Source organism: Ovis aries, chromosome 1 (assembly GCF_016772045.2).
Source record: "Ovis aries strain OAR_USU_Benz2616 breed Rambouillet chromosome 1, ARS-UI_Ramb_v3.0, whole genome shotgun sequence".
Taxonomy (NCBI): Eukaryota; Metazoa; Chordata; class Mammalia; order Artiodactyla; family Bovidae; genus Ovis; species Ovis aries.
The window spans coordinates 156158323-156178458 of NC_056054.1; the positions used below are offsets into that span (position 1 = coordinate 156158323).

The following is a 20136-nucleotide window of genomic DNA, read 5'->3' on the forward strand; positions in this document are numbered from 1 at the left end:
AAATCTTCCATTGTATCAAAATACCTTTTATCTGTCAATTCTCTGTCAATGGATGCATTGATTCTCTATAATCTTTATATTTCCTATATATAATATACATCTATATATGGTTTTATATAAATATATATTGAAATATTCCTTTCAAATACACACGATACTGCGTGAATATCTATATTATATGCCTTTATTTAAATACACTTGGGGGAGGATTATAAAATAATTTTTTTTTCTCTTTCCTAGCTTTTCGAGGCAGATCTTCTACTAATTAAATGAATTTGCTGGAGACTATCCAACAAATAAAATAGAAAAGGAGCCTATGGTATATCGACCAGTGGACAAGACATAAAGCATATTTACTGTCACTTCTTTCACTTTTTTTTTGAGATAAAGTTCCATCAATTTTCACAAATATTTTAGTGAACCAATTAAATATTTACATTTACAACACAAGCACATTTATGACCTCACCATCAACATCACTGGTTTAAACAAGAATTCTAAAGTATCTGATTAGCCAGATAGCTTCCTGAAAGGCCCACACTGAACTTATACACATTTCTTGAACATTAAGTGTGAGCATGAGGAAAATGGGAACACAAAATTAAAACAGCAATTGATTCACATGCTGACATTCACACCTTTCTAATCTTCCTCCCCATTGATTCTTAAGCCCTGACTACCTTCTGTTATCTGTTCTTCTGTGACTGTAAACTAGTCCTTTGCCTCCCCCCCTCCAAAAAAAAATCTAAGTATGTTACTTATGTACGCTGTTGCCATATTCTATATTTACTTGGTGTATGCTCCTTGGAATGAAACTTCCCTAGCATGATCTTTGTTCTTGAAAAGAATATACAAAATTCAAAACATTAAAAATAAATCTCAAATCATCAGAACCTAGATAGATTTCCTGAATCAAGGCTGAAAGGCAATGTGGTTTATATTTTTCTTAAAATGTACTATCACTCCCTAAAAATAGCCCAGTCTGTCAGAAATATTCATGCTTTTCTTACTAGACACTTAAGAATTGTTAACAAAAATAAGTCATCAGAAGGAATGTCAAAGACTGCAAGTTGGCTTATTGAATGTACCCCTCACTGCAGAATAATAGCAAGTTCTCTTCAGGTAAAATAACCCTCAGTTCGATGAAACAATGACTGAGCTAACAGCCACAAAGTTAAAATTCACTCTGAGAGGCTTGAAAGCAGCAGGGTGAAGGAAGTCTGGCTAGGCAGTGCAAACCATGCTAAACCACCTCACAGACTGCCATCAGGCACAGCAGAAACAAACTCGCACAGGAATGTGCCGGGGAAAGGATTTGTCTGACAAGAGAAAGACTTCCATGTCACGAGCCAAATACCACTAACTCCCCAAGGCTTAAGCCTACAAAATGCCAAATGATTACTGTGCATATGTGGAAACTTTTTCCTAAGGAAACAAAAATATTTTAATGAATCACTGAATATTTGGAAATAACTTAAAAAAAAATTCTACTGACTATCTTTTCTAAGGCAATGGTTCTTTCATCCTGACAGATACGGTTAGGGCCTATAAGAAAGGACCACTAGCCTCTAGTCAATGTTTCAAAACTATAAATCCCATAAAGCAGTGCATTGATCTTTGATCATATTTTTCTGAATTTACTTGAGTAACAGATTTTAAAATCTATCTCAGAGAGACTTGAAGTTTTGGCCCTTAGTCTATTTGGAGGAGGGGGAATAGGTGGAGGGAGGTCAGGGTGAGGATCAGGATAAGGAAAATAGTTCACAGAACTTTGATGTATTTTTGTTTCACTAACTCTCACCGGTGCAGAAATGTTCAGTCTAAACAATTATTCTCAATTTATACACACAAAAGCTGATTTATTTGGCCAGCATCTAACTAGTAAATGGCAGGGATGGGATTAGAACTTATTTCTATCTGACTAGAAAGCATCTGCTAAGAAAACAGATTAAAGAAAATGAGCCTCTATATAATATTTAGCTGAATAAGCAAACAGAAGCCCACAGGTAGCATGGTATCATATGCTAAGAAAAGTCAAAAGTTATTTATAACATTTAAAAATTAGGAATGTAAACATATCAAAATATGGTTATTAAATAAAACATTGTTTTTCAAAATATATGTATACCTAGAGGAACCTGCCCTTCTATATCTAGAAATGTGTTGTCCCCTTAGCAAGTCAGAAACAAAATAAAGTTTTTCTGAAAATACTATTTTGGAAATATAAGCAGAGTCAATTTACAAGATACATTCATACCTCAAGATTTGTTTGTTAGCTTTGTGTGTTTGTTTTTATTTTTCTTAACAGAAGAAGAAGCAAACCAAAAATAACATTAGCTCTTTATGAGCACACTTGCTGCTCACTGATTCTGGTCATTATCAAAAAATCAAACCCACCCCTTAAAGGATGAACATTTTCCAGTTTTGAAGATGTTCAAAAAAATGTGCCACAGGCTGAGAGAGAATTTCAAAATTTGCATTCCCAAAATGTTTTAAGCAATGATCACATCATGAGGGTATGTGTTCTCTCTCAAACAGACTTCTTTGAATGAAACAACATTTCTGACGTATAAATTTCTGGTATGTTTGTATAATCCTATTACTAGATTTAGGGTATGATTTCACTTTTAAAAATTTATCTATTATTCATGGAATTGTCAGTTAACTCCTACTTTGAGTCAGTCAGTGTGCAAAGACTTGGAGCCACAAAAATGATAGTCACAGCATTTGAGAGAGGGTTGTAAGGCAAATGATAAAGAGAACTTGAGGGTTTATTTACCTGGCTAATTGTCTAATTTCTCCAAGTAGCTAATATTCAAAAATTTTTATATGAGAAAATAAGTAACACTGGGTAAATTACTAATTGCTTTTCTTGCTTCTAAGGATGCCCAGATGGGAAGGGAACACAATAGAAAGAAGAACTGGAATGGTTTAGGAGATTTGACCAAAACTAGTCCATATATCTGGGTAAAGAACTGAAACCTCTGGCCCTGAACTTCCTCTTCTGAAAATGAGGAATTTTGACTTGATTATCTCAGAAGTCTTATACAATTCTGTATCCTAATAAGCAACATGCTGGAGCTCTAGACAAATTCACACTTAATTTTGTTTCTTACATTGGCTGCCTCTTCTGATTTTTCAGGACACTGGCCAAAAAACCTACAGATCAGTGAAGACTAATTATTTTGCAGACATAGGTCATCTAGCTCAATTCCTAGGTATTAGTTTGGGTAATTCCTTTAGCTATCTTCACAGGAATAAGAAAGGAGGCATCCTTCGAATCCTCTCACCCTATCCACTAAGGACAAGTGTTTTGGCACACTAAAATAATACAGTTTTAGAAGAAAAGGACACCTGTTCACTTCAGGCCTTTCTTCCTTTCCTTTCTTTCCTTTTTTTGTTTTTTTTTTTTCTTCTTCACTAAAGTAGGAGACAAGTGAAAAATAGTTGTTACCCTAGTTTAGATCATACTTGTGAATTACTGGCATAAATCTGATATCTGCTGAAATATCTATAAGCATGGCATTTATGACTTACTTCTAGCAGCAAATGTTTGTATCTAATGGTTCAAGGCATTCTTAGGCTCTTCCTAAATGAATAGCTAAAGTAGAAAACCAGCTGCTAAAAGAGGTGCTTTTTCAAAGATTCAGTGCAAAGTTTTGACCAAAGTTATTTCCCTCACTGGTCTCTGCCAGAGTCGGGAAACTTAAGTATTAGAGAGCTTTGTTTCTTGAGTGAAAATGTCTTTCCTAGAGATGATACCATAAATTGTGATATATTACTAGATTTATCAGTTTTGAGATTTCTTTCTAAAGCCAGCTGGAAATAGGGCCTATGAGAATGAGATTCACGTGTCCAGATTTTAGAACAGCAGTCACTTAACTTCTCAAATTCACTTTAGAATCTGACTTAAGCATTCCTAGCATAATATTTTTGTTTTGGTTTTGTTTTTTCATTTATTTATTTTTAATTGAAGGATAATGGCTTTACAATATTTTGTGGGTTTCATACATCAATGTGAATCACCCCATAGGTATACATTTGTCCCCTCCCCCTAGAACCTCCCTGCCACCTCCCACCCCATCACAGAGCCTGGGTCTGAGTTCCCTGAGTCATACAGCAGATTCCCACCGGCTATTTTACATACGGTAGTGTACCTGTTTCCATGGTACTATCTCCATTCACTCCACCCTCTCCTTCCCCACTCTCTGTGACCACACGTCTGTTCTCTATGTCTGCATCTCCAGCGTTGCCCTGCAAACAGGTTCATCAGCACCATCTTTCTAGATTCCGTATATATGCTTTAATATACAATATTTGATTTTCTCTTTCTGACTTCACTCTGTATAATAGCCAAGCATAATATTTTTAGTGTTACTGAAAAGCCCCTTTGCATAGAAAGATAAAAGATAGAAATGTACATATTGCCGAACTGGGTCAGCACAACATCTCTTCTGTAGTTGCGAAAAGAGGTACCATGAGGGATTATTCTACCTCCTGATCACCCTCATTTCCTTTATCATCTCCCGGTCCTCTCCAACTCTGTGAGATGTGAGCCTCTACCAAGCACTAGGTAAAGAAGGACTTCCATGCATTGAGAGAAAATATCCTTAACTTAAATTTCCACAGAATGCTTCCTTGTCCTGGCATTTGGTTTTCTGCTGAATGAAGCCTTACTGCCTGTGATTTTATGGATTTCCAGCCAGCCCGTACTATCGGTATTGTAATCTCCATTTTGGTTGATTGCCAGAGACAACAGTTCAGTTTAGTTAGTTTAAAGTTTAATTTTCCTTCTGGCTTTGAATTTTCTGGCTGGAAAGTTATTGGGAGCATAAAGCTCTGAGGCACTTGAAACTTCTCAGTGTCTACAGTCAAGTTATTTTGTGTTGTATGGAATCAGAGAGGCTGTTCTTTCTCAAAGAAGTCCTGTATGAACTCTTACAAATCCACTTAAGTCCTTGCTTACAGTTGCAAGAAAATTAGATCCTCCCACTTAAATAAGTGGCCTGTGTATTGAAACTATTTAGAATGTAATTGTATGCTTTCCTCTTAATGAATCTAAACTTATGTTGGAATAGCAATGATATATAAGGCACTTAAAGCTGACTGTTAATACCACTTCCTGAATATTATTTTCAAATAAATACATGTTCATTTGCTAACTGATATTCTGCTTCATCAACAAAGGATGCAACATGGCTAGCAAAAGTCATTAGCATAACACAAATGCTTGCAAAAATACTTTGGAATGCCTAAACTAAAAACGTACACTACCAAGGACTTGGAAAGAATTTCAAGCCCCAAGGCCAAAGAATCTATTGCATATTAATCTTCTTTATCAAAAAGTTGATTTGGAGCACTAAAGACAAAAATAAGCCTATTGCACAATAGCAAAAAAAAAAAAAAAAAAAACTTAGGGGACCACATGGTATGGTGGAAAGATGGCTATACTAGGGAGCAGGGGATCCGGTGGTCCTAATTTTGTCACCCATTAGCTTTGAAATCTTTAGTCAGGCATTTCAGCCCTATAAACATGCATTTCTCCATCTGGAAAAGGAGGGGTTGAAGTGCGTGTTTTCCAGGGTTTTTTTTCCCTAACAAACAGAGTCTCGGAGAGATTTTAAAGACCTAACCAAAGTGGCAGAGGCCAGAGAAAGCCTGAAAAATCCCTTACAAACTTATAACTGGAGTTCTGCCTCCCAGGACTTTTAATTCTCTTAAGTGGAAGCATGCATGTATAGTCACCCAGCTGTCACCCTGGAAGAGGGGAGATTAAATATACTCATATATGAAGCCCAAAGTGTGACTGTTAAAAACTCTTATGCACAATTAGTGAACAAGGGGTATTCTCCTCTGTTTTCACTGCCTCGTCTATGAACTACCCAGTTTTGAAAGCTCTAAGTATCTCCCTAATGTTAACATTATGAAAGTATGGGGGGAGGGAGAGGGAGATTTTAGACAACCGCAGATTGCCCGCATTTAAGGTGAGGAATCCACAGAGTATGAAGGGAATTTATGATTTCACATTATTTCCCTCAATTTTTCCTGACACATATCTTAAATTTTTTTTTTTCATTTTTCCTACTGTCACTACTAGGATACAAGTACATTCCTTTCTGTCCATGTTCTGCAGTGTCATCATGCCTTTGGAGCATGTGCTAAGAGCTCTCCTGAGGGGATAGTAGGGGCTGCTACTTTCGAGCTAGGAAGAAATGGTGGGCACGGGGACCAGACAGCTTAGCAGCCCTCAACAAATCCTGGCTCTAGAAACCACACTGTAATAAGTATGCACAGCCATGCAGTTTCCAGGAAGTAACGTCAAGGACTATAAAATTGACTCTACAGGTATATTTACATAAAGTGCTAACCTATTACCCACCAACAATGTATAGTATGTTCAAATAAAAATATAAAACTTAAAATTTCAAACATAACACTGTGCTTTTAGGGGAAAAGCTGAGAGTACATGTGCCTGGAGTATGAAGTTCTACTATTTCAAAAAGAATTTTCTGCTATATAATCATACATTAAAAGGAAAATATACTTAAGTTTAAAATCCAGTGTAATAAACCATTATAACATAATAATTTGCAAAGACTTCAGAGCTATATGGCTTTAAGGGAAAAAAATCAATTCAAAGATACAATAATTGAATATACAGAAGTGACAGAAAAACTTTAATGCTATCTTTCATAACATTTTCTAAGTGGTGACTAAACTTTGTCACTATCACTTTTTCTGCTTCTTGTCCTCAACAAATCAATTTTTTAGTGTAGTAGGGCTTGTAGCTCTTATTTTTGTCTCTCAGGCAAGACGCTACTAGGGGTCACTTCCCATGTACAGAGAAAACAATCTTCATGGATAATGATGATAAAAACTTATGGAATGCAAAAACAACCAAAATATGTATTCTCAGATGACTACGTTGAGGACAAGTCAATATTAGTCCCACTTCACCCATACACACACCACATAGTCTAAAAATGTTGTCAGCCTGATAACAATTTCCTAATTTAATCTTTTTTCCAACAGAAAATATAGGTCATCAAAATAAACTCCTGACAGTAAAAGAACAGTGGCTACACTACTGTCTTTTATTTTGCTAGCCAGTTATAGTCAAATAGTTTCTTTACTCCACAAAACAAAATCTCAAACAAGCCAGTGTAGTCAAAGCAACATGAAAATTTCAAGCACACTTCTCAACAAAGTTCTTAAGCTCGACTCAGCCTAACACCTACTTAAACAATATCTACAGAAGCCCAAAGGGTAGCAGAAATGACTATTTACTAATATGTGATACTCATCAAGGTAGACAATTCAAGTGAAAAAGAAAGCTCAATTTTTGATTTGTTCATGGTCTTAGCAAAAGAATGCAATTTGGGAACTGAGTTCCGGGGCTACTGCAAAAGTTAGATAAGGCATTGGAGTCATTTTTTATTAAAAACTATATTTCATGATTAGTTATTACAATTTTTCTGATACCAAGCCTTATTTTCTAGCTCAAAAACTTATTCCAATTCTAACCCTCACTAAATATTCATATTTTAATGCAACTATTTCCACAACACTAGAAAATAAAATCTTACTCAAAAGTAGTCTGCTAAAGTTATTTTTGACAGGGAAAAACACCTTAATGAGTGCTTAATAAAGTTTAAGTTTATTGCTCATCTATGTTCCAATTGATAACTGAAGGCCTCCACAGTGTCTGAGATGGAAGAAAGGAAAGAAGAAGAGGGTGGTTTATCTGGAACAGAGTGTTCTTAAAACACACAAAACAGATATCCAATGTCTCTTTGCATCACTTGCCTGACTTGGATTTAAATGGTTTTCTCCATTACTTATATCTTTTACATTAAAGCCAAAGACTCAAAACAAAGAGTCTAACCAAAATGTTTTAACCTATTACCCTTGATCACAAATTACAGTTTTCCCATTCCCCTCCCTAAAAGTAATCTTGCTTTTAAATGCTGAAGCTGATGAATATTAAAAAAAAAAAAAAAAAAAAGCCACCAAGTGAGGCTCCTTCCTCTTTTGCCCTAGTTGTCCTGGTTAAGCTCATACTGCTCAGCAGATGAATCTAGAGTATGTACCCTTCCAGAATCGGCTGAATTTCAGTCTCTAAATTATAAACAGAAGTTATCATTTCTTTCCAAAGAGTAGCACAATAAATCTAGTAAAGAGACAGAAGTAGAGGAAATATTTTAAATGACCAGATTAATTAAAGAGCCAAACCCGGAAGACCACAATAAAGCACAGGGTTTTTAAGAAACTGAAAAAAAAAAAAAAATCAATAAACACTGTGGATGTTATTATTAGAAACGCACCTGGATCCCTGATAGGTATCTCCACCTCAGAGTACATAAATCACATTGTTTTAAGTCTCACCAAATCAACCCACCCTAACTCCCAGAGTCTGAGGACCCTATTTTGGTACACCCTAGCCACGTGCTCACGTATGTGCTTTATGTAGGCTGACTAACCCTTGACACTCTGTGGCATCCAGAAAGGAACATCCAGGGATACCGAGCGCTAAATTCCTCAGAACCCTATTCTCCCTTCTAAAGGAACACTATCATCTCTCTAGCTCCTGAACCCTTCTTATCTGACAGCATTCAGCCACTCTTGGCATGGTGGAGACACAGCATTCAGTGATTCAAGGTTACTTCTTGGCTGGGAAAGGAGAGGGTTCTGTCCAATAGACTGAACCATAGCACCTCTGTGCTTTGATGAAATTAAAAATAGATGAGGGATTTGGGGATCAATACTTGCCCCCTAAGTCACAGTATGGAAGAAGACAGACTTTACAAAGGCCTTCTAATATAATTTGACGAATATCACACTAGACCCATGTTCCACCAGAAAAGTCCCAGAAGAGACAATCTGTGAGCTCACTATCCGGATAGCCTCCCCGGTGTCAGTGACACATTTCATCCTCTTAATCAAGAAAACCTACACTCCACCTTTTCGAAGGAAACAAAATTCTTGGTTTAAAGGAAGTTTACTCACATATTCTTAAAACAGGCGCCCTTGGCGAGCTTCAAAGAACTGAGCCCTAGGAGCTAGGGTGGCTATCACCACAGCTCACTGAAGCCCCCAGCCAGGGGCTGGGAATCCCCACCCGTCGTCCACCTGGCTGTTCGTCCTTCCCGAAACTCTGCTCTGCTCTTCTCTTCCGATGGCTTTCTGTTCAAGGGCGCTCCCGCAACTCTCAGAGCATCCTCCGCGCCACCCACCCCAGAGGGACGTCGTCGCGGGAGCCCCAGACCGATACTCTCCGTGCCCCTCGCCCCCGCCCCCGGCAGGCTGCCCGGTCGGTGACTCACCTGCTGGCCAGGTTGGGGCGCCGGGTGGTAACAGGCTGTGGGGCAGGTTGCAGCTGCCACGGGGTTGGGCAGATACTGGGGCGCTCCATACGGCTGGGGGTGATACATCACCTCCGCACAACTCATGGCAGCCGGGGCAGCGGCGGCCCCGGGGCTGCGGCCGCGGCTCTACGCGCTGGAGCGGCGGGCGCCGCCGCCGCCTCTGTCGCAGCTCCAGCTGCAGCTACTGCGGCCAAGGCGGATCCTCGGCGGCCGCGGGCTCCGCGCGTCGCGCGGGCTCGGGAGGAGTTGGCAGTTAGCGGGGGCCCATGCGCGGGCACCCTCATCTTCAGCCCCTCTGGGTGTCCCCTGGCCTGCGCTTATATAGCGACTTGGGGACGCAATGGCCCGCCGCGCGGCGGGGACATGACAGTGCGGGGTTCTGGCGCCCACGGCCGCGCCAGCCGCTGCGGAGCGCCGGCCCGGGTTGGGCAGACCTGGGGAGCCGGGCTCTGGTTTGCATATACACAATGCACGCCCGGGGCTCGTCCTATCACCGACGCTCCCGGCTGGGCGAGGACCAGGAGGCGGGGGCACGGGGAGGGGGCTGGCCGGGGAGGAGAGGGAGCGCTCTCCGCTCCGGGTCTGACGCGGAGCTCGGCGAAGTTCCTCCAACTCGGCCGGTGGCGGGCCGGTCGCCCAGCAGGGGGACCCCGGGGAGGACCGGCCGCGGATTGGAGCGAAGTTGGAAGCCCTCTCCGCCTCCCGGCAGTGGGGTGATGGTGGGAGGGAATGGTATGCGAGAAGCTCCACGCCCTTAAAAAGCTCCGCGGATTCCCAGCCCATCTCCTGTCACCTGGCCGCCGGGCGTGAGGGCTTCCCAGCACCGAGATTTTACAGGGAACACCAACGTAGAGGCCGAGGCTAAATGAAGGCCAAGTGTACTAAGAGGTAAAACAAAGCAGGCGCAAAATGAAGTGGGATTAGCTCCTACATTAAATATAACCGTAAGTGCTAACTTCCTTGCAAGAGCACACGTGCCCAAGAATGCAGCCCAGTTCTCTCCAATCTCCGCTTTAAGTTTACACCTTCATGGTATGACCTCCTGTGGGATGTCAGGCTCTTCTGGCCTTTTCAGCCTGGTTTCCATAAAATAGCAAACAGTGACACGGGATTAAAGCTACATCCAGCTGTTGTTTAAAGATTTGTTTGCAAGTGGTTTACAATCTTCTCCAATATAATTGTATTTCAATATAATCAAGTAAAGTAGAAAAGAATTATACTTACTTTGTAAAGAAGCAAAGTAACACGAACAATCTCTTTTTGTTTGCAGGAACTAACCTTTGAGAAGTTAATCTGGATGTCAACTGTACTGATGTTCCAGACAGATGTGGCCCCCTTAAATTCACATGCTGAAGCCTAACGCCCAATGAGACTGTATTTGGAGACACAGTCTATCAGGAGGTAATTAAGGTTAATAAAGGTCATGAACACAAGGTCCTAATCTAGGATTGCTGTGTTTATAAGAAGAGGAAGAGATACCAGAGGTCTGTCTGCTTTGGCAGGCTTGTAACACCTAGTGAGAAGCAAGTCAAGAAGAGAAGCCTCACCAGAAACTAACTTTGAGGGTACTTTTATCTTAAATTTTTAGCCTCCAAAACTGTGACAAAAAAATTATTTTTTTTAAATATGTTTAAGCCACACAGTCTGTGACATTTTCTTATGGAGGCCCTAGCAGACTAATACAGATGTATAGTACTAACATACTGTTTACATTATTAATTTTTATAATATTATAAATATAAATGTGTGTATGGTTATATATAACTAGCCAGACACACAAATATATAAACACATGTACTCTAACACATGCCCTCCCTCATACACTCAAATATACAAACTGTAGTTATTGGATAGGAACTGTTAGCTACTCATAGTAGCTCCTAGTCACTTGCTCATTCTCTGATTAATTGAAAATTAAAAATATATTTATTAAGGGCTTTCACCATTTAGACATTGTGCTTTCTGTAAAAGAGGATATATTCCTATCAGTTGTTGTTGTTCTTCAGTTGCCTAGTCATGTCTGACTCTTTGCAGCCCCATGGACTGCAGCATGCCAGGTGTCCCTGTCCCTCACCATCTCCAGGAGTTTGCCCAAGTTCATGTCCATTGCATCGATGATACCAACCAACCATCTCATCTTCTATCCCCTTCTTCTTCTTCTGTCTTCAGTCTTTCCCAGCATCAGGGTCTTTTCCAATGAATCAGCTGTTCACATCAGGTGACCGAAAGATTAGAGCTTGAGCATCAGTCCATCCAATGAATATTCAGGGCTGATTTCCTTTAAGATTGTATGGTTTGATCTGCCTGCTGTCCAAGGGACTCTCAAGAGTCTTCTCCAGCACCACAGTTCAAAAGCACCAATTCTTTGGTGCTCTGCCTTCTTTATGGTCTACCTTTCACAATCATATGTGACTACTGGAAAGACCATAGTCTTGACTATATGGACCTTGATCGGCAAAGTGATGTCTCTCCTTTTTAACATACTGTCTAGGTTTGTCATAGCTTTCCTACTAACAAGCAATCATCTTCTAGTATTATGGCTGCTGTCACCATCTGCAGTGATTTTAGAGCCCAAGAAGGGGAAATCTGTCACTGCTTCCACCTTTCCTCCTCCTATTTGCCATGAAACATAAGGTCCCTATAGTCAATACTATGGTCTTTCCAGTAGTCACGTATAGATGTGAGAGTTGGATCATAAAGAAGGCTGAAGACCAAAGAATTAATCCTTTTGAACTGTGTTGTTGGAGAAGACTCTTGAGAGTTCCTTGGACTGCAGGGAGATCAAACCAGTCAATCCCAAAGAAAATCTATCCTGAACATTCATTGGAAGGACTGATGCTGAAGCGGAAGCTCCAATACTTCAGCCACCTGATGCAAAGAGCCAATTCACTGGAAAAGACCCTGATGCTGGGAAAGATTGAAGGAAGGAGAAGAAGGGGACAACAGAAGATGAGCTGGTTGGATGGCATCACCGACTCAATGACATGAATTTGTACAGTCTCTGGGAGACAGTGAAGGATGGAAGCCAGATGGGATGCAGTCCATGGGGGTTGCAAAGAGTTGGACATGACTGAATGACTGAAAAGCAGCAACAATTTGCCATGAGGTGGATGGGGCTGGATGCCATGATCTTATTTTGATCTTATTTATATATATATATATATATATATATTTAGTTTTAAGACAGCTTTTTCACTCTCCTTCTTCACCCTCATCAACAGGTTCTTTAGTTCCTCTTTGCTTTCTGCCATTAGAGTGGTGTCATCCACATATCTGAGGCTGTTGGCAATAGTTCTCTTGGCAGTCTTGATTCTAGCTTATAACTCTTCCAGCCAGGCCTTTCTCATGATGTGGTCTGTGTATAAGTTAAATAAATAGGGTAACAATAAGTAAGACATATACAAATTTATTTAAAATACTTCTTACTGCTTTTTCTCAAGTCGAAAACCGCTGGTCATACCCATCTTCTCTGTTTCAGATTTTATCTTTTCACCTTCTGTCCGGGTGGCTCCACACAAATGTTCTGTAGGACCTCAGTCATAATAGCACTAATATTGTCCCCATAGCCCGGACCTGATCTTCCTCTTTTGATCTCCATTTCAGGTATTGAAACTGCCATCCTAGTTACTGAGCTGGAAATCTGGGTATCATCCAACATCACAGTCTCCACATACAGTCTTGGAGTCCATTTCATCCCCACTTACACCTTTCTACTGAGTCTCTCCCCTAATCCCTTTATCTCTGCTGCTATGATCCTTAGTTCACTGGGAGATCTCTCACCCAGAATCCTGCAAGAGGCACCTACCTGATTTCCAGGCCTCAAGTTCAAACCTCTTCGATCCATTTGTCCTATTCTCTTCCGTTCCAGTCACTGCAAATCCAACAAAGTAATGATGCTTGCCCCTCTTTTTGGAAAAATTTCCCCAGCAGCTCTTGACAGTCTGCAGTCCCAACTCTTTAACATCCAAATTTTGGCTCTTACCTATGTCACCATCTCCTGCAACTGTCCATTCAGCCATCTGAATTGAGACCTCCCTTTCTAGGAAGAAGTATAGTCACTTAACACTTCTAACTTTATCTTCAGATAATATGTCTAAAACTGATTATTTTTGTACAATTATGTGTGCAATATGTCTCCTCCATTAGACTATTGCTGAATCATATATATCTTGTATATGTAACATTTAGAACGTTTTCAGGTTCTATTTGTTGACTTAGAAAATAAAGGCAGAACTAGCTCGAACATGTTCATGCTCCAATTTCTGCATCTTCCTCATGCCCCATAGAGCCTCTGTTTAGTATGTTGCAAATATTTAATGTATGACAAAGGTGTAGTTCTCAGACACTAATGTCATAGACTCAAAAGTCTGGAGGTGTTTGGCAAAATTTTCTATAATGCAATATATATATTTTGGTGTCTTTCTTCCTCCCTATCCTGCACTGATAGAAGAAAATGAAGATAAATTATGCCCAGACAGAGAAGTAGGAGAATTCCTATTAAGGAAAGCTAAGTTGGAGTTCTTGTAGGAGAGAAGATATGTCTGACTTCCCCTAGGTAGAAGTTTAGGGTTTTAGAATAGAAAAGAATAAAAAAGATCACCTAGTGTACAACATTTTCAAAGATAAGCAAACAAGTGATCTAAAGCAAGAGAATTCCAGAAAAGCATCTACTTCTGCTTCATTGACTATACTAAAGCCTTTGTGTGGATCACAACAAACTGCAGAAAATTCTTCAATAGATGGAAATACCAGACCACCTTACCTGCTTCTTGAGAAACCTGTATGCAGGGCAAGAAGCAACAGTTAGAACCAGACATGGAACAACGGACTGGTTCAAAATTGGGAAAGGAGTACATCAAGACTGTATATTGTCACCCTGCTTATTTAACTTATATGCAGAGTACATCATGCAAAATGCTGGACTAGATGAAGCACAAGCTGGAATCAAGATTGGTGGGAGAAATATCAATAATCTCAGATATGCAGAGGACCCCACCCTTAGGGCAGAAAGCAAAGAAGAACTAAAGAGTCTCTTGATGAAAGTGAAAGAGGAGAGTGAAAATGCTGGTTTAAAACCCAACATTCAAAGAAAGATTCTGTCATCCAGTCACTTCACTTCATGGCAAATAGATGAGGAAACAATGGAAACAGTGAGAGCCTTTATTTTCTTGGGCTACAAAATCACAGCAGATGGTGACTGCAGCCATGAAATTAAAAGACACTTGCTTCTTGGAAGAAAAGCTATGACCAACTTAGACAGCATATTAAAAAGCAGAGACATTACTTTGCCAACAAAGGTCTGTCTAGCCAAAGCTATGGTTTTTCCAGGAGGGATGTATGGATGTGAGAGTTGGGCCACAAAGAAGGCAGAATGCCGAATAATTGATGTTTCTGAACTGTGGTGTTGGAAACGACTATTGAGAGTCCCCTGGAATGCAAAGAGATCAGACCAGTCAATCCTAAAGGAAATCCATTCTGAATATTCATCAGAAGGACTGATGCTAATCTGAAATTCCAGTTATTTGGCCACCTGAAGGGAAGAGCCTCCTCATTAGAAAAGACCCTGATGCTGGGAAAGATAAAGGCAGATGGAAGAGAAAGACAGAGGAGGAGATGGCTGGATGGCATCACCGACTCAACGGACATGAGTTTGAGCAAGCTCTGGGAGATGGTGAAGGACAGGGAAGCCTGATGTGCTGCAGTCCATGGGGTCACAAAGAGTCAGACATGACTGATCTGAACAACGAAGGAAATGGAGGCAGAACTAAAATCAAAGCCTCCTGGTCTCTGGTCTCTTAGTTCAGTTTTCTACCACCCACAATAATATATATAAACAAACAGATGCACACACACACACACATATATATATATTTACATGCATATATATATATTTACATGCACACATATATATGTGGGTGTGCATACATGTACCTATTCATGCATATTCATTTGTGCATATAAGCCGAGGTTTTAGATGAGATCATCTTTTGGTGAACCTAGAGTTGTGAAAAAGGAGTGGGTTGGGGGGAATGTAGGCTGACTGCATTTAACAGTAGTGAGTCATCCAGATCAGAGGTTTCAATCTGACCAATGATGTACTCATTTTCATATCTGTCATGCAGAGGTGTCACAATTATTTGGAATAACATAGTAATGGGATGAAATTTGATGATTTGCATTTCTGAGTTCAAGTTCCTCAAAACTTACTCATTTATCTTTATTTTCTTCTTTCGGTCTGCCCCGCTTCTCTTCTGGTTGAGTGCCATGAAACTCAAGCCTACCGGGTGTTTAGCCTCCTACTGTTTTATATTCCAGCCACTGTGGTTCTAATAGAATGCTTGTATGTGTGTATGCTCAGTTGTACGTGACTCTTTGTAACGCCAAGGACATAGCTCCACCAGGCTCCTCTGTCTATGGAACTTTCCAAGCAAGAATATTGGAGCAGATTGCCATTTCCTACTCCAGAGGATCCTTCCAACCCAGTGAATGAACCCACATCTCTTGTATCTCCTGCATTGGCAGGCACGTTCTTTCCCACTGTACCACCTGGGAAACCACCAATAGAATACTTAGAATACCTTCAATGTTTCCAACTCTCTGAGTCAGGGATTTACCGTCACTATATTTTTGGCACCACCCACCAAATTTCCCAGAATACTTCCAAATTTTCTAGCTGGAATTTAATGAGGTGAACTCCGCAAACCAGTTTCATTTGGAGGGGTAACTTGAAGTGGATTTCCCCAATATCTCTTGGGATAAGATAGGGTAAAGCGGGGGCTGCCTTTTGTTTTAGAAGGATGAAAGCTAGGCTTATCTTTAGCTTAGAGTCTTAGTGTGAGAAAACAAATGAGATCTGCAGGGCATGTGTTGGATGGCTCACCATGTGTATCCAAACATTCTTCCTAAGGTATAAAGAGTTGATTCTTGGCTAGCCCTCTGGTCTCAGCTGAGCCCACTGATAATGCAGCCTGCTCTAGGAAGTATGGCTCTGAAGAAGTAGACTTGGTTCATCTACTCAGGAAGCTGTCAACCCTTGAATACAAAAACATAGGTGTTCTAGACAGAATATTTCCTATGGATATGTTTATCTTATACAGCAAAAGAGAGTTAAGATTGCAGTGGAATTTAGGCTACTAATGAGTAGATTTGAAGATAGAAAAATGATCCTAGGTTATCTGGGTGAGCCCAGTGTAAGTAATCACAAGGGTCTTTTTAAGAGGGTAGGCAGGAGGCAGAAGAGTCAGTGTCCTATTGACAGGAAGCGAGAAAGACTCTCCAGGCCATCTCTGACTTGGAAGATGGAAAAGAAACATGAACCAAGAAGTACATGACCTCTAAAAGCTGGAAAAGGCATGAAGTAGGCTCCCCTGGGGTCTCTAGAAGAAGTGCAATCCTGCCAACCACACCAGTTTGAACTTCAGACCCCCAGAACTATAAGACAATAAATTTGCATTGCTTTAAGTCACTGAGTTTGTGGTGATCTGTTACAGCAGCAGTAGGAAACTAATCACCAGTTTAATGGGGGGCAGGGGAGGCTAGAAGAGAGGACTTTGGTGGGCATGTCCCCTTTGCCCTACAGTTACCTCTGAGGAGAGGCATGATAGAGAGGAACCAGTGAGAGGCTCTCTAAATCTCAGGAGCCAAGGAGAGACTCTAGTTGTCTGGACCAAAAGGTGATGCTGATAATACTAGTAGAATAGACATAAAAACAGAAGATAAAAAGTCACATGTAAAACAGTTAAACCACTTAGCAGTTGTCATCTAAGATCACCTTCCTTCAGGGTACTCTCTTCAGTGCCCAGCAACTTCACTGTGTTCCTCCGGCATGCTGACCCACATCTTCTTATAAGTACTGTCTCCTATCTTATCCACCATTACCAACCCTCAAAAATCCACTTTCTCCTTTTCTATTCACTCTTCCACCCATATACAATCATATTTCTGCCTCATCACCCCACCAAAATTTATTAATGTCACCAGTAATGATCATGTTAACAATTCTAACTTTATGTCTTTAACTTCATCCTAAATGATGCTTTGTAAATTTTGAAACTGTGGATTAATCCCTCCTTACATTTACCTCTTCTCTTGACATCCTACCATTATGCCCCTCTTTGATAATCTGCCTTCTTATACTTTGGCTATTCTTTCTCAGTCTCCTTCACCAAATGTCCCTCTGCTTAAACTCTAAATATCTAGTTTTTTAGTCTTTTGCTTGGCTTTTTTTCCTCATCTTACTCTATCCCCTCAACCTGAGATCTCATCCATCTTCAAATCACCTCTATATGCAAGTTACTTACAAAAATTAGCATCCAGCCCAGAGTCCAAGACTCATGGAATGGAAATATATCTTATATGGGGTTCTTAAAGCTCAACATTCAGAAAACTAAGATCATGGCATCTGGTCCCATCACTTCATGGCAAATAGATGGGGAAACAGTGGAAACAGAGGCTGACTTTATTTTTTTCGGCTTCAAAATCACTGCAGATGGTGATTGCAGCCATGAAATTAAAAGACGCTTACTCCTTGGAAGGAAAGTTATGGCCAACCTAGATAGCATATTATAAAGCAGAGACATTACTTTGCCAACAAAGGTCCATCTAGTCAAAGCTATGGTTTTCCAGTGATCATGTATGGATGTGAGAATTGGACTATAAAGAAAGCTATGTGTAGAAGAATTGATGCTTTTGAACTATGCTGTTGGAGAAGATTCTTGAGAGCCCCTTGGATTGCAAGGAGATCCAACCAGTCCATCCTAAAGGAAATAAGTTCATTGAAAGGACTGATGTTGAAGCTGAAACTCCAATACTTTGGCATTCTGATAAGAAGAACTGACTCATTTGAAAAGGCCCTGAGGCTGGGAAAGATTGAAGGTGGGAGGAGAAGGTGATGACAGAGAATGAGATGGCTGGATGACATCACTGACCCAATGGACATGAGTTTGGGTAAACTCCAGGAGTTGGTGATGGACAGGGAGGCCTGGTGTGCTGCAGTCCATGGGGTCGCAAAGAGTCAGACATGACTGAGGGACTGAACTGAACTGAAAGTCAATAAATAAAGCAAGTGAAACTATGCATGGCCCAAATTGTTATTGAAAATTTCTTCAAACCCCCGCAGTGAACAAAATCACATATACTGTGTCTCAGAAAGTTCAACAGACAATTTAACCTCCAGCATTGAAAAATTTGCCTTTTCTTCAGTTGACCACCAGGTGAAAAATTGATCCATGTTTAGGAACCACGTCTTTTCAAAAAATGCATAAACCAATCTTTAAATGCTAATATCATATTCAGATTGACTATATATATATATATATAATATACATATAAGAGAAAGTGAAAGTGTTAGTCGCTCAGTCGTTTCCCACTCTTTGTTACCCCATGGACTGTAGCTTGCCAGCCTCCTCTGTCCATGGGATTTTCCAGGCAAGAACACTGGAGTGGGTTGCCTTTTCCTCCTCCAGGGGATTTCCCGACCTAAGGAGTAAACCTGGGTCTCTTGCTTTGCAGGCAGATTCTTTACAGTCGTAGACATCAGGGAAGCCAAGTAGTAATTTAGATCAACTCAAGGAATAATAATAAAGGATTCATGGAGAAGGCGATGGCACCCCACTCCAGTACTCTTGCCTGGAAAATCCCATGGACGGAGGAGCCTGGTAGGCTGCAGTCCATGGGGTCGCTATGAGTCAGACACGACTGAGCGACTTCACTTTCACTTTTCACTTTCATGCATTGGAGAAGGAAATGGCAACCCACTCCAGTGTTCTTGCCTAGAGAATCCCAGGGACAGGGGAGCCTGGTGGGCTGCCATCTATGGGGTCGCACAGAGTCGGACACGACTGAAGCGACTTAGCAGCAGCAGCAGCAGCAGCATCTGACTCTTAATCCAGCTAGCTTTACTAAGTTTTAACTCACTGGTGAATATAATGCTTTTTTTTTAATCATAAATTCTCTCTTCCCCTCTTTCTCTTTCTCTCTCTGTTTCTTTCTCTCTGCCTCTGCCAGCTAACCTGTACCATTTCTACCCATTTCCTCCTATCCACTCTGCAATTTTGTTCTAGCACATGTCATCCTACCACTTGCTTCAGTCCAATGAGCCCTCTCCCTAAGTCTTTGCATGCACCCTTTCCTTGGAAAAAATTTCCTCCGACTTGGCCTACTTACCATTTAGAGCTTAAACATGCTTCCTCAAAGACATTCTTCAATTTAAAGTACACCCCTATTCTGCCCCCACTATTCTCTCCAATAACAGCCTGCTCACATCTCCTTCTTAGTATTTATCCTATTTTGATATATAGGCTTTTTTAACCCCCTATTTTTCTTCCTATCTCCTCACTATGATCCAAGAAGAAATAAAATATATATGTTTTATTCTTGCATGCATGCTAAGTCACTTCAGTTGTGTCTGACTGTGTGCAACCATTTCCTTCTCCAATGCATGAAAGTGAAAAGTGAAAGCGAAGTCACTCAGTCGTGTCCGACTCTTAGCGACCCCATGGACTGCAGCCTGCCAGGCTCCTCTGTCCATGGGGATTCTCCAGGCAAGAGAACTGGAGTGGATTGGCATGTCCTCCTCCAGGGGATCTTCCCGACTGAAGGGTCGAACCCACTTCTCTTACCTCTGTTGTCTTGGCAGAAGGGTTCTTTACCACTAGCACCACCTGGGAAGCCCATATTTTATTCATAGTCACTACTATATCATACTTAATGAAATCATGATTGTATGCTTTATGAAAGGATAATTTCGTTTGAGGTTCAATATTGTCACTGT

The 20136-nt window shown here is 40.6% G+C and overlaps 1 protein-coding gene across 3 annotated transcripts in view; it reads right to left on the reverse strand.

Moving 5' to 3' along the window:
* VGLL3 (vestigial like family member 3) overlaps nt 1-9788 on the reverse strand; it is a 59513-nt gene extending 49725 nt beyond the window's left edge. For all 3 annotated transcript variants that reach the window (XM_027978989.3, XM_027978988.3, XM_027978987.3), the window contains exon 1: nt 9324-9788. In XM_027978989.3, the coding sequence (XP_027834790.1) occupies nt 9324-9449 (126 nt within the window). In that variant the 5' untranslated portion in view covers nt 9450-9788. The remainder of the gene's footprint in view (nt 1-9323) is intronic.
* Nucleotides 9789-20136: the final 10348 nt, after the last annotated feature.